This window comes from Columba livia, chromosome 2, assembly GCF_036013475.1.
Source record: "Columba livia isolate bColLiv1 breed racing homer chromosome 2, bColLiv1.pat.W.v2, whole genome shotgun sequence".
In the NCBI taxonomy this organism is placed as follows: Eukaryota; Metazoa; Chordata; class Aves; order Columbiformes; family Columbidae; genus Columba; species Columba livia.
The window spans coordinates 114706661-114722250 of record NC_088603.1 but is presented as its reverse complement, the minus strand read 5'-3'; the positions used below and the strand labels follow the sequence as shown (position 1 = coordinate 114722250).

Here is a 15590-nt window from a genome sequence, read left to right as displayed (position 1 = left end):
TTGAGGGGCAGGATCGATGCTCTGCCCTGGGGCCAGTGCCTCTGGGACGAGGAGGATGTAGCACTTAAAACTGTCCTGTCAGGTAAGTGCTCCAGTTACTAACGTTGTAGCCACCTTGCTGCCACAGGAGGTCCATCATCGCCTTTGTAGTACTGATCTGTGTTTGTGCTATTGCAGGATACAGAAGACAGCCTAACGCAGTTTGAAACTCTGCCCTAGCACCTCCAGGGGAGGGTTTGAGCCAAGGCTTTGTTTCATTGTGGCCTATACCTTACACCCTGGCTATGATGGACCTCTCTGGGTATCTCTGTCCCCTCTCCTGGGAAGCCTTGTGGCATCCACCTTTCTAAAATGCAATGCTGCTTGTATTTCTGCAAATAATACTGAGTGCCTCACTGCCAGTGGGGAGGAGTGAGAAGCTGCTTGATATAGCAGTAGGTCTTCTGCTGTGCTTGGGTGCTTCAGCATCTCAAGAAACCCTTCCTGACTTCTCAAGCTCTCCATGTTACTTGAACAGGAGCCAAATCCTCTTGTATAGGAAAATCTGACCTCCTGTCACATGTTGACAGACATTCAGGATATGAAGTGAGACTTTTCCTCCAGACGTCTAAAATAAGAATTCTGGTAATACTGCTGAGTCTTAGGGGACCTGGTATCACTGCTTACAGTGGCACTAAATTGCAGCTGATAGTGTTTTGGGTCTGTTTCTCGTGTAGCACTCAGACACAATTGTTTTAGAGTTTTGCTTTATAAACATAATTCATAAAGTTCAGAGTCAGCAATCCTAAAGCTCACATCTATGAGGGAAAGAGCAATCAGATTATATTGATGAAAGGCAAAACATGACAGTGCAATTGGCATATTTTTGGTGGGGGAAATGATGCACTATTTCTTTGTTTTGCAGGCCCAGTAACACCAGTACAGTCCAACCATCTCCTCAGACAGCTACCAGCTGTTGGTGTTAAGGGTGAAGAAGCAGAAGAAATGGCATGGATGTGCTCAGGTGTAAAGACTTTTTGCCAAAGATCTGCGCTACATTTTTGTGCTTCAGGGCAAAGGTGAAGAGAAGGCACCACGATGGCATGTACACCTTAGGAAACTGAAATGCAGCTTGCAAGCTCCATGCTCTGCATGTGGTCATCTTTGACCACCTTGCAGGGTTCTGTCTGAGGGGTCAGCACAACCTGGTGACGTCTGTGGATGCAGTGTACCACTGCCATAGCCAGAGAATTTGGTGTCAGGATGTTGCCAGCCCACAGAGGTGCTGCTGTCAGGCTTTCCCCTTCCAGCAGAGATGAGCACCTGGGCTTCCTGGACATGTATCTGTGTATCTCTGCCTGCTTGCTACATCTTCCAAAAGTGCTGTTTGTACTGATATTGTTTATATTGAATAAATGCTTTCTTCAGCCTCTTTGTTGTGGTGACTGTTTTTGCTGAACTGAAAAAACGTGGGGGGTACTTGTTTAAGCATTGTGGTGAGACATGATCATGAGTAATTTTTTTTTTAACCTTTAATGAAATGTTTGTTTTGAAAAAGTGCATCCTCCGAGTGGGGACACTTGAACAGGAGCCAAATCTGAGAGGTGTCTTAATGTTCCTGGTCAGGATAAGGGACTTAAACTGTGCTTTGCCACATCCCACAAGCACCCCTAAGCATCAGCCTGCTGTTTATTTTGAAGCGGGATGCATAGCTGTCTATGACACTTGAGTGATTTCTGCTTTGTGCTGAAGGAAAAGGGATTTGTGTCTGAAGCTTCTAAAATCTGTTTCGAGTCATTCTCCGTACAGTGCATGTGTTCAGAGGAGACTTTTCTGCTGGAGATGGCTGATGTGGGTGTGCTGACTGGTGTTGCCAGCTGTTCCTGGGCACCAAGCTTTTGAAAGGAGCAGCACCTCCCTTGTGGTTTCTGTTGTGAAGAAGAAAAAAAAAAAAGGAGATAATGAATACAGGGAGATTTGATGCTTTAGAATAAACTACTCTATGATTATACTTTCTAATGACTAGATAAGGCAAGTTTGTCCTCACCTCCCTCCAAAAAATCCAAGAGAGTTTGAAATATATAACTTTGAGTTTCTCTGCAGTGCTAGTTGCTTGGGCTGTGACAGGGAGCATCTGGTAATTTTAGAATTTGATACAAAGGCTACTACATTAAGTACTGTACTAGGTTGAGTAGCATATATACATTCCTGCTTGAGCTGGGCTGGCTCACAGGGAATATATTTGCTACAGTAACTCTAGCCAGCCACAGTCCTGAGTGAAGTAGATGTATTGTGCTTAAATATCAGTCCTCCAGTAAGTGAGCTTGGCTTGGCTTGTAGTATTATAGTTCTTGTCAAGGTTTATTGCTCAAGAAGGGAACTGGAATGACTTTACTCAAGACCACAGAGTGTAAACAACACTTCTGAAACCACTGCTCATCATAGCAGCCTAAATGAGCAAATATTTTGAGGGGAGGAGGAAGCCTCATATCTCTGATTTTTGTACACTTAGCAGCATGTTGTAATATCTTGTATTCTTCAGATATCTCTTATTTCTTCCACTTGCTACCAGAAGATTGACATGGTTCCTGTGGTTTCTTTGGTAGACCAGTTGTATGGATGCACAGCTCAGCCATACAGCTACTGTGTTTTTTCAACCCAGAAGTAAATTCTTATTCTTTAGCAATATACGTGAATGGAGTTGGGGAGAAGGTGGTATAGAAGAAAAAGGCAGGGAGGAGAACAGATCTGAAAGCTCTCCCCTATGATCCTCTGCCTCCTTTGGTAGAAAGACTTCTAAGTCCTAAAGTCTTTTGTAAATCCCAGGAAGGAGGAGTTCAGACAGGGCTGCTTTTGCTTCTGTTGAGCCTAAGGGAAGGCTTGCCTAGGGCAGAAAATGAGAAGCAGGTTCAGATGTACTCAAAAGACCTGGCATACCAACTGCTTGTTGAAAGACTCCTTCAAATATCAGCAAGAAAGTGGAGAAGCCCCAAGCTGTTTAGAGCTGGAGCACCAAAATGGTCTAGTAGAGCAGTGTGTTTGTGTGCTGAACCAAAACTGAAGTGTTTTATAAGACATAGATGTCTTTAACCTGACTAGCACATAGATCTTAGCACTTTTGAGTGCATAGTTTCAGTAATAAATTCATGCTGATTTGAAATCAGAACTTGTTCTTTTGAAAAGTTGTTCAGGGAAGAAACCTTTGAGTACTAATAATGACAAATATTTCACAGGGTATTTCAAGTATTTTGGTCCATGGGAAGCATTGTAAAACCTGAGATTTCCTGTGCTTAGTATTTTGTAGAGTGAATGTTCAAATAATTGGCAGGAAAAGGTACAAGGTGACAAACAGGCTGTTGACAGATCAGGCATGTTGCTGCCCATCCAGCCTGCTCAGCCTCTCGCTGTGCGCTGTGTCCCACTCGTGGTTAAAGTCGGGGCAGTTCCTGAGGCAGACAACCTCTGTGATATCCCATGTGGGAACAGCCATGGCTGAACTATAAACCCTGCAAGGGTGCAGGTCTCACCTGCCTGACACCAACCACACCAAGGAAGGCTTCCAAAGAGCTTTGTGATCCTTCTTGCCATCAGCTCTTCTAGATAGCTTGCCGGATCCCATTGAGTTCAGTTTCTCTGACTCCCTTCTTTCCTCCTTTAATTGTTTGTAAGGAATTATATTTCTAATTACTTTAGGTAGTAGAAGCTTAGTTTACCAGCAGTGCCTTGTTCTAGATGCTTTTTACCTAAGCTTGTTCACTTCCATGTTTGCAATAATCCAGCGCAAGGAGCGTATTTCTTCAGAGAAACTGCCCTGGTGTTATCCTTTCTGTAGCTGAACCAGTACAATGAGTTAACTAATACAATTATTTAAGTTTGATCTGTTAAACAAGTATCAGTGGTCTTAATGCTGTACCCATTGGATGGTGATCTTCTGTGCTGTGGTTGTGCTGCGTAAAATAAATTGGGTTTTAAGCACTCGGTTCTTTGAATCTCATTTCTGCTTTAATTTCTATGGGGCAACTGCAGTAGAAATACCATTGCCTAATTTCAAAGTTGTCTCCAAAACAGCTGTGAACTGGTTTTATCTGAGGAAGTGTGCTTTGTGAGCTAAGGCTGGAGCAAGGCTAGCATTATTGTATTTAATATCTAAACACTGAGCAGATGGGCATTGCTTCTTGAGGCACAATAAGTACAGGTAACTTGAAGGGAGAGTGTTGAGAAGGCGGAGGGTAAAATAATAGAGAATAAGGTTTTGTTATAAAGTGGTTTTATTTCTTGGGAGTTTTAGTAGGTAAACTGTATAAGTGGCAGCTTGGTTATGTCTCATTTTTGGAAACTGGTTCCTTTTTTTTTTTTATTGCCTTGTAAAATGTCCACAGTCCTTCGACTTGTCTCCCATCCTGGCAGTCAAGTTTATACTACACATTCTTCTACCGTTTCATGCAGCCGGCACTATCATGGCTATGCTGAATGAGGTCCCAGCCTAACTACAATATTAACCCTGCAAATCTGTTCATTTTCTCCTGAGCAGCCTCAGGCAGGGTATACAGGAGAATGTATCCAATTGAAAAACTATTACAGTCTCGGTGGTGCTGCAGTGTACTAAATTGCAACAGGGCTGTGTTTTTTTCTGCTAGAGAGGATCCTGCTAAGGGAGGTAGTGGTGCCGGTCTCATACAAGTTATAGAATTTTAGTTTCAGCCTTCCTTGATGATTGTATTTTTTTCAAACTGTCTGTCTACTTTTAAGCACTGAAATGTGTTCCCTTCCTCACATCCACTGCTTTCCTCCTACTAATCGTCCCATGTGTGCTTTTTTTTCCTCCAGTTTGTATCACTCCTTGCCTTCTTACTTTCACCTTTCCAGTTGTTGTTTTTAATTTTTTTCTTCATTATTTTACTAAATATCGTGGTGCAGATCAGTAGCATCTTGGGTGGTGGTTGTACCACGTAACATTTATAGCAGACATTAGTTTTGCATAGCGTGTGTACCTTATTTTGTCTGGACTTGTCTTCATTGTGCTGCAGGCAACTCCTCAAGCAATTGTAGTCATGAAGTATGGTATTTCTGCAGATTTATATTAACTTCTGCTTTTAAAGAAACAGAAGAAAACCCAACCTTCCCCCCAACATCTAAACTAGTTGTTTTTCTCCATCCCATTCATTTTTATCAGTATTTGACCTAAGCTTGCTTTTGCGTATGAAAGAAAATTAGTTAAGTACCTTGTGGTTTATAGATGCCTTTTGTTAAATATTACTTGGATTTATTGTGCAACATTGGCCTGTAAATCATTTCAGTTAGACATTTACCTGGCTCGTGTTGCCTTTATGGTTTGAATCTTTTAACAGCTGTGAAAAATGGAGAAATTATGTTTTCGGCAGCGAAGGACTTTGCTAGTCCAGATACCGTGTAACTCTCTCCCATGACCGTGCTCTGCTTCTGCAAGGTTTGCTGCCTGGCTCTGTGGAGTGTTTACAAGGAATCCATTACCTTTCAGGGCTGAAAGACGTGTCGAAAAAACAAAGAGAGTTTTGTGATGAAGTGTACCTGACTTCTCGCTGCTTTGCTTACCTTTTAAATGTAAAGCTAGTAATTTGCAAAGGCTCCTAGTTCTCAAGGCATCCCTGCAAGATTCCGCCGCCTATGGAGCTTTTTCCTCCAGTCCAAAGCGGGGTTGTCTCAAAAAACCGCTCTCGAATACGTGTCTATTTTAATCCCCGGCTTTGAATGCCGCCTGCCTTACTGGCTCCAGCACATCGGCCTACCCCGCCCTGCCCCGCCTGCCGCGCACCCAGGCTGCGGCTGCTCCTCGCCGGCGTTAACATCTCTGCCTTTGTGACTAAAACTCGGTTTCATCAGCAAAGCGCCGGCTCCCGCTCGACTCTCGGAGCCCGCTTGCCCCCTCCCGGGAAAGCCGCTCGGACCTGCCGGCCTATGCGGGGCACACGGGGGCACCTGTCGCCATACGTTTAACTTTTAAATGGAAAATGTCTTTCTCAAAGGCTGTCGATGTCCAGTGGTCTGCAGTCCATGAGCACTTGACTAGTCCAGGTGTTTCTTCTTCTGTTTCCGTGCTATGTGAATTGGGAGTTCGAGAGAAGAGTGTGCAGGATGGAGGAGTTGAGGGTTTGTATTTCTGTTCTGACTGTATGGCAGTGGGCTTGGGAAGCAACAGAAAGTCTACCTGGGGTCATCTTATTTCAGAAAAACAGTACTTGCTCTTGGTCTTTCTGTCTGTACCTTTTTCTGTCAGAGCCTTTGTCACTTCCTAAATACGAGAATGACCTTTATTATTGGTATGGGTTTTCTGTCACGAGCAGTGTTCAGGAAGGAGTTGTTTTATTGAACGTGATTTCTACTCTGTGGGTTTTATCACTGCATTTTGCCCCACTTATTTAAAACTTAGCCCTCTTTGCGCTGGATTGATTTTAAAAACTACAAAATATTTGTCTGTGCTTTAATAAGATAAAAATCATAAGCTGAGCCTATGAGACAGTGCTATTGACTCAAGACTGTGGGTTTCTGCGAGGTTTTTAAGGAGATCATTAACCCAGGTCTATCTCTTCACAGGACAGTCGGCCCAATATGTCAAGACCTCTGATCACTAGATCCCCTGCATCTCCATTGAACAATCAAGGCATCCCCACTCCAGCACAGCTCACAAAATCCAACGCACCAGTTCACATTGATGTGGGTGGGCACATGTATACCAGCAGCTTGGCCACGCTTACAAAATATCCCGATTCCAGGTAACTCTAAAAAGCTTGTTCTGCATGTCTTTGGCAACTCATTTTCTTCCATTTCATGCTTGGACGTCCTGGGGCTGTCTTAGAATGATAAACTTAGTTCCTTTTGTTTCAAAATTAAATTAGGTTTCTTTGTTCGTAGGAGGTGAGAGACTGATTTTTCTTTCCCTGTTCTACTATGTTTCAGACAAATGGCACTTCTGCAAATCCCTATGTGTTTGTACTGAAAGCAAGCCAATGGTAAAGAGCACTTACTTTCTACCATGTAGAATTCTGGTTTTATGCCAGGGCACCCGTTCTGTGGTTTATTACATTCAAAAACTGTAGCAATACTGCATTTAAGTCCAAAGGTGGGGGTGTTGTGGTATTTGTTTTTCATTTGGAGCAGTAACCACTCTCCTGTACTATCAACATGTAATCTTGGATGTGTCACTTGAGGTAAAGGCAAGGTTGTATGTAACAAAATATAGAACGGCATTAACTTTTTATAGAATCTTAGGACTTCTCAAATAATTAGATTCTTAACTCTCACATGCCTTCTGAATGAAACATTTGTGACTCTGGTAGCTTACTGGTATTAAGTGGTTAGGAAAGCTTCTGCGTGCATGAGCAAGTGGTGTATGTAGAGTAGATGAAGTAAGAAAGCTTTGAGAAAACAACAGTGCATTGAACACAGTGTGTGTGTTCGATATCACATGGTGCTGATGGCAGATAAACACTGTGGTGATATTGTAATTCTAAGAGTAGGTTATTGGTTAGCAGGTGTTTAATTGTGTCTACAGCATTAGTCTATACCTGATTCTTCACCACCTGATCCTGCTTGAGAAGGAAGGTGGGGTTACCTTCGTGGTCTTTCCACTCATGGGGGGTTTGTGAGTTTCTTGGTGCCGCAACTCCGACTTTCCTTTCCAAAAGGGTACAAAGCATACTTCCTGGGGTGTGATTTTGTTTGAAGTGTGGGTTTCACTGGTGCTACTGCCCCTGCAGCGCTGCCTACGTAATTTTAGGTGGGACTGGAATAGTGCTTCTGACACTAGGAGCTGACAGGGCTAGAGGAAGACAACAGTAAATAAAGGCGTACAAAAGAGAAGCAGATGGGCCCATGGCCTTTCTTGTGACAACCTCCTCAAGGAAGGCCAGGCAGAGGGAAGTAATAGAAGCCATGCCAAAGCACAGCCCCACCAGGAGACATTGAAGCAATGTTTGTAAAAACTTGAACTGTTCATCAAAAACCAAATCTGTTGTTTTGGGGAACTTTTGTTAGGACCTGCTTGTATCTAGATACTAAGAGTTGTGATTACATAGTTTTTTTCAGTAGTTGGAGTAGTGATGGTGTCTGAAACTGTTGTGTGTGCAGTATGAGAGCCTGCCGACATTAATACATGCAGCTTCTCTTTCCGTGTCAAATTCACAGGGACGGCATATTACTTGAAGTGAAGAAACACTAAAATGTCTTTCATAAGAGTGTATGGTGGCAGTGGAATTTAAGCTTAATGTATTCTGTGTTCAATTGAGCCATTATAGCACTTGAAAGTGAAAGCTATGGCTGTACTATCAAAGCCAGTTTAATAAATTAAACATTCTAAAGCACTTCAAACATTATTTAAAGAAAACCCAAACTTTGAGTTACAGTCATTCTGTTTCAAGTCGTTCTGACGTGTTTGTGTTTCAGTTCTGACAGCAAATGTCTTTTGAACCCCTTGATGAGTGAATATTTCCAGTGTAGCTGTTAGAACATGGAATTCCCAGCCACTTGGAGAACTTGAGATTTTTTTTTTAAACATTAGCAGCTTCAAAAGAGCAATTACTAAACTCATTTGGATATAAAGACAATGGCATGAAGCAATAAACTGGCAAATGCAACATGGTAGTTTGGTTTTTGTCTGTGAGATTTTACTTTTTTTCCAATGGAGGGTATAGTGTGTGTATGTATCTACCTATCTACATATATATATATGGTGAGTGCTGGGTACAAATTATTGAGTAATATTCGGACCTTAATAAAAATTGTTCATGGGAGCCTGACCTGGTCAGTCTATATCTACAGTCTAATTTTGTTAGTTAATCCGAGGTTTTGGTCAACATTGCTAGTATGTTTTCTTTTTCTACCAATATCACGTGTGTGAATGAGATCAAAACTAAGGTAGGGTCTCATAGATAACTTTGGGCCAGTTGAAGCCTCCTGAGGCTTACTGTCGTATGCCTACTGTCTATTGTCTATGAAAAATAAGGTCTTGATTATCTTGCCTGAAAGAGCACTGCTCCAGGGATGAGTCAAGGCATCAGTTGCAGGCTCCAGCATCTAACAGGTTGAGACATGAAAGTCATTAGGCTTGTGAGCTGTATTACATGTAGTCTAAGGGCCAGAAGCCTGAAATGAACCTTTCATCTGTGGGCCAGGTACCAGAGTCATCTTTCTTTGAGCGACTGAAAGGGTGATATCCAAACCAGCAGCTTTGGAGTCACTGCGACTTGCTGGTGTGAAGGAGACCTAGCCTGATAGAGCAGTCTCTGCTTTGGAGCAGGTGTACTCATCCTTCTCCTTTTGGGTTCAGTAGCATCTCAGCTTGTGCCTCTGTTTTTTCCTTTTTGGACAGTAGAGTAGGATTTGGAAAGAGTATTTTTAAAAGAATTCTTTAAATGATATCAGGTAAGACTTGTAGCTCTCAGGGTTCATTTTCCATAATACTTTTGTTAGATCCTCCAAACTAGTTTGTGACTTGATATATAAAAAACCTACTGACAGGTATCCATTAATTCCTCCAAAGAAACCCAGGTGAGACTATAAGCAATCCAGCAGACAAGCAGCTTATCTAACAGATGTTTTGCATGGAGTAATCCTAGAATTTTAAATTCTGAAACTGAAATAATGCTAAAAAACAAACAAACAAACAAAACAAATTAGTTTTAAAATCCAGTAGCATAGAATTCTAAGAAGTTCAGTTATATTCCAGACCAGGGAGAACCTACTGTTTTCATGAGAAAGATCCCATATTATAATTTTATCTCACCAAGAGGCTTCAGGTTCTCCCAAGCCACCAGTGAGACCATGCCTCATACATAATAATGTAGCTGAATAATACAATTTGCCAGACTTAAGCTTCAAGAAGAGGCAATTTGAATCAGTATGTCTATCAAGAAGACTTAATGTAAAGTCAGTCTTCTGAATGAAACAGTAATTTTCTTTAAATATCTGAGAGGTGGGAAGGCGTCCTTTTCTGCAGCTCTTTTCACCAGGACTGTAGACCTTGATGCATTCACCCATATACAGATTATTCCCCCTTTTTTTGAGTTGATAAATGATAGTTATTCATATGTCCATGTGAATGGATCAAGCAAATTGTCTCTATTCTGTGAGGAGTCTTATGGTTTTGGAATTTGTTCTGTTTTTAACTAGAACATGCTCTCCTCAACAACCTCTGGTTTACTTGAAGTTACCAGATCTGCAGGGTTCTATCTGGCAGCACTAAATTATCTGTTAAAGATTTGGGTGCACTAAATTTGTTATTATTTTGTTTTTACAAGTGAAGATCTTTTAAAAATAGGTCTGCTTTCCACTGCCAAGAAAAAAAACGACTCATATTTTTTGTTCCAGGGAAGATGGACACAAGATGTGGATCTGCTAAAGGAGCCTTTCTCCTCTGAGAGCTGAGGCACATGCATGCTTTCCCATTATTTCCTATGGTCACCAGAAAGTCTGAGGAAAATGGGTTGGGGTTTTAGGATTTATGAGTATGAGTAGAGGAAGCACAAGTGTGTTAGTTCTGAAATTTGAACCTCAGCAGCCTACTCCTTCTTTCAGTGCATTATCATCTTGCAGTAGGATTGAGCTCTTTGCTTGGAGTCAGCATTTCTACATCTCTCAGCCTTAATGCTGCCTGTATGGTATCAAGCAAAAGTTACTGAGCACTAGGCTAAGACAACCTCAACTATCAGAACTAAATGAGAAGATGTTTAACTTTGATCATATGAGCATCAGCTGTATGTTATCAGCAATATCAGCAACGTTGTCTATCTCGGAATTTCAAAGCATCTGGAGTTTTAATTAGTTCTGCCCAAGTCACCTGGTACAAATATTTGCATAACACCATGGCATTGGATTGCCACATCCTGTGTTCCCACCATAGAATGGGATGATTTCATTTAAAACTTTGTGTATATTTCTTGGTAGAACCTTTCAGGGTATCTGTTTTCATTGCTACATCTCCCATCTTGAGTTACTCCCTGTGTATGAAGATGGATTCTTATATAGTATTTCACAATACTGCCAAATTTCTGCCCAGGGCTGTTTCAGTTTTCATATGAACCAATCCATTCGTGTCCCAGTTTTCTTGCCCAATCTTCGCTCTCAGCCCTCAGGGAAATTAAATTTCACACACTTGGATCCAGTTAGGACACTGGGATTTTTTGGGGTTGGTAAGGGTTTCTTTTACATCAAGAACACAGAATTACTTAGGAGAATGCCCACTGTCCTTGGCCTTTTTTGACAGTTTGCAAACAAAACTTATCCTTCCTAAGTTATGTAGGTGGACTTCCAAGGACATGCTATGAATTAGGCAGGTTAGCACTGTCCAGTTTCTTCAGAGCTTGGGCAGTTTCTGTTTGTAGACTGTGCCCGTTTCCAAAATAAGACACTATCCTGGCCTTTAGTTTAAAGTTCTGCAGGTTGCAACACCATGCTGGAGACTTCTGGTTTGGTAGGAGATCTGTTATGGTGGGGCTCCCTCCGCAACACCTCCATGAGAGCAGCCCCATCAAACATTCCCTACTCACCTTAGAGCAGTTTGAGAGATAGTATCCAAGTGATGCTAATTGTTTGAAGAAATAAATCCAAATATTTGTAACTAAGCAGAATTTGGTTGTTTGGTTTGTTGTTGTTGTTGTTTTTGTTGGTTTTTTTTGTGTTTTTTTGTTGTTGTTTGTTTTGTTTTGTTTTTAAGAAATACTGACAGAGTGGGTGTTGCTATATATTTCTTTCCACTCTCCTTATTTGGATTTGTCTTCCTGAAAGGCACATCTCTACCTGTAGAGGTATTTTGTCATCTCTCTAGAGTACAACATGTAAAGTCTGATGAGGTGGTAGTTCTTAAATCACCATGACACTGCAGTAGCTAGACTACAGTAGGCTTGTGCCTTTTGAGAACAAGCATTGTGTGTTAAGTTGTAAAGATCAAGCTTCCTTGGGAGTTTTCTATGTTGCTGTATGCTAGCTCAATCTGATGTGTTAGAGTAGATGATCCAGGTTGCAGATTTTTAACATTTTGTAACATTCCTGGAGGTGGGGGATTAGGCAGAAGAGGTTGGCAGAGGCGCAGTTTAATCTTCGTTACCTATCGATGGCTTTCTCATCTAGTTATTCACCTTTTATAGTTCATCATTTGATCACTGCATGGTCTTGCAGCAAGGGAAGGGGAGGGCTTGGAACAGGGAGATACACTGACTCTCTTGCTGACCTATTCTATGACCCAAGATAATTGATTTTACTTTGAGCTTTGGTTGCTTCCTGCCAAGGTTAACGAAAAAAGGAATTTGTAAAATGCTTTGGGATGAATGATTGAAAGTGTAAAAGATTACTATCTCTAAGTGTAAATATTTATAGGTGCCAGTAACTGAGATATAAACAGTTGATGATGTCGGTATCATCAGTAATGTGTATTAATAAAAAATGAAACGTTGATTTGTGAGGACCAGCCTCCTAGTACAGTTAGGCAGTACAGCTGTTTTGGTTGGTGTAACCACATATACAAACTTGTGGGAAAAACAGAAACAGAACTGTGAATGATAGTATGCTTTATACCTATTTCAGGAAATTCCGAGAATTTATGCAAGTGATATTGTGAAGAGAAATCTTTTGTAACACACATCTGTCAATAAACAGCTCAGAGGGGTATTTTCTGGTCCTGGCTGAACCAAGATCAATTGTATCTCTGGGTGTGCATATTGAACGTAGGGTACATATTGACATCATTTTGCCTTAATTAATGATCACCACTGGTCAGTCATCACTGTCACCTCAGTAAAAGTGAATATTTTCTGAATCTTAGTCCTATAATATGTCTGACTTGCAAGCTCAGCAAGTCGTTGCTGTTGCTTGTAGCTGATGACTAGGTGAAAGAAATAACACGATCAGATTAGCAGGTTTTCACATCATGTGGTCAGTAACTGGTGGTGAGTCATCACTGAAAGGAGCCACGGAGTCCATGTCTTCCTCTTCTGAGTGTCAGTAAAAGTGATTTTGTATATTGTTTATTTGGAGGATAAAAAGCAGGGGTTTGTACTTGTTGACTACTTTTGCACTCAAATGTATAAAATGACTGCAAGGTCCAGACAGTGGATTGTTAGAGTACTTTCACATATGCAGACCAAGGGAAAGCAGTTTTGCAGACATGATGTGGCAGGGGTTCATGACACTCTTAACTGTGACTGCATGGCTATGACAGCAGGGAAATAAATATTCAGGGGAATAAATTTCTACTTTCAGGAGTGTTACAAAGCTAAAGGCTTCAGCTCCTTGTTTTGCAGTCCTGTGAAGTGACAGGTTGTCAATAACTAGTTGAAGGGTCTGTGCTCTGAGAATCCCTTTCACTGCAGAGACTGCTTGATATCAGCTCCACGGATGGAAATTTGTCAGTGAGAAATAGTTTGCTGTGGTAGTGTTTGCACTTTTCTACCCAGTCATGTGGCTTATTAAACCAAGGTGAAGGCACCCAAGCAGTATTTCTCATTCTAAGTGACCAAGAAAATACTTGGGGAGGAAGAAAGGAGTGCTGAGTCTATGGGTCTTGCTGATCTGGTAAGGAAAAGCCCATTAGAAACTTGAGGTGTCACTGAAGTATTCTGCTTACACATCACTTCTGATAGGGTCCAGGTTTGAACCAGTCTTGAGGTTGAGTGGTTTGTTTTGCTTCTTGCGTACTTAGTCCTTGCACTGAGGAACCTCTGTGTGTTAGCACTAGGTTCTCATCCTGCTCGCCCATGAACTGTTTGTACTTCATTTGTCTTTCATAAATTGCAATGTAGTTGCTAAGCAAATTGTCATCTAGTACATACGTAACTGCAGAAGTAAACATTTGGCTTCCAGTTTTACTGTCAACACCCGGCTACCTCTTGGGTGTGTTTGGAGCTTTAGGATATAGATTCCAATTTCTGGCTTACTTCTTTCTGGTAGTGATCAGCCTTCTGACCGGGTTTCACAGGTACAAGTCCGTTTGCCATTTGGGAATGTGTTTGCAAAGTTTCCCTAGGAAATGGTGAAAACTATTTAGGATTCAATGTTTATCTACACTCATTTTTGTGCAAATAATACATAAATGCTGTGTTGACCTGGGGAATGTCACTAGTTCCTGTTACGTGAATGTGTCTTCTAACTTAACTGGTTTGCAGTTTATTCAAATGTGGTCATATCTTAATGAGACAACTGTCATCTGGCAAGCTTTATTTCTCCTTTGTCATTCATTTTCAGTCTTTCTTTCCCTGCATGTTGCTGTCTCTTTAACTCTTGCCCTTCAGTATCTGTGTTCTGTCCCCATTCTACTCTGAGCATTGACCCTATTTCTATCATCTGAATTCCCTAATTGCTTTGTCTTAATTTCTTTTTCATCTACACTTTTCTATCTCTGTTGGAAGGAGTCAGAGATCACACAGATCACAAGTGATCTTCACCTGACCAGATCAAGGCACGCTGCTTGCTTACTTGTCCCTTTCTCCCCACACATCCTTGGTGTTCTGGCTCCTGTTAATGCTGAGCTTCCCTTGAGTAGTTAAGCAGCCAGCATATTTTGTAGATATCTCAGATGGCGCTTTCACTCATAGTGACATCAGTTGAAAGGGTGCTCTGAGGCTCATTGATATCTATCTCTTTTTTTTGAGTCCTTGGATTGATAATCAAATAAACTATTTCCAGCTGTGATGTGTACATTAGCTTGCATCTGTAGGACTCTTCCAGCACAGCTGTTTCTTCACCTAATTTGGACAATATTCTAGGCACTTTCAAGGCCCTTTGTGCCTATTTCAGAGAACCAAGGGGCTCCTACAACAATTTGAAAGCACCTAAGCTGAGCTTGTAGCTACTTCTTGTGGCATGCTTTGTAGGGGCACGCCTTGAGGAAAGCAGTGAGCTCACGGTCACCTTCCCACCCAGTCCTGCCACTGTGCAGTGCCATGTGTGCAGACACTTGGGCTGGCTCAGGTGCTTGAAGCAATATAGCGCAATGCTCCACCTGGACTCGTTTATCCTGCTTCCAGCTAACTCAGCTGTGCCGCGTCTGGTACCCAAGCTAATTACTGCAGACCTATCTTTTATATTTCTACACGCTGCTGCGTTTTGCAGAAAAGGCACTCGGTGAAGGTGAGCAACACTGACAGTTCAGTTTCCATGAAAATAAAAAAAATTCTGTTTGTGAAGGATTAAAAAAGGTGAAAGAGGAGAGTGATAGAGAGATGCAAGGCTTTTTTTATGAGATGGTTGAGCAGAGCAGTGTTAAATGCAAAGGGGTATAATTCAGTAGTTTGCCAATTTATAAAGATTAATTCTACCTCTCAGACCCCCGTGGGGTTTTCATGTTAAAATGTGACATGCCTGTCAGTCACATGGTAGGCATAATTGTTCTTTAAGTGACCTATTAAAATCCCATTCCTTTTAATTAAAAATTGTATTTATGTTCTCACGCAGGCCATATTTGAATGGCAAAACCTCTGTCCACATGAGGAGCGTTGCAGGTAGAGAGCTGTCACAAGCTGTGTGACACCACGTGAAACGGGAGGAGTGTTTGAAGTCCCAGGGCAGCAACATGTGGTTCTCCTTCAGCTCCTGCTGTCATGGAGGGAGATGGAGGGATAAGCACCATCTCCCAGGTCCACACCCAA

At 41.7% G+C, this 15590-nt stretch overlaps 1 protein-coding gene across 6 annotated transcripts in view; it reads left to right on the top strand.

Annotated features, from left to right (window-relative positions):
* The window catches only part of KCTD1 (potassium channel tetramerization domain containing 1), a 105874-nt gene that overhangs the window by 62520 nt on the left and 27764 nt on the right, over positions 1–15590 (top strand). For 4 of the 6 annotated variants that reach the window (XM_005511755.4, XM_065053379.1, XM_065053381.1 and 1 more), the window contains exon 2: positions 6550–6728. In XM_005511755.4, coding sequence (XP_005511812.1) covers positions 6550–6728 — 179 coding nt within the window. Of the gene's footprint in view, positions 1–5754; positions 6106–6549; positions 6729–15590 lie in introns of those variants that run through there. The other 2 variants (XM_065053380.1, XM_021300221.2) reach the window with 2 other exon arrangements.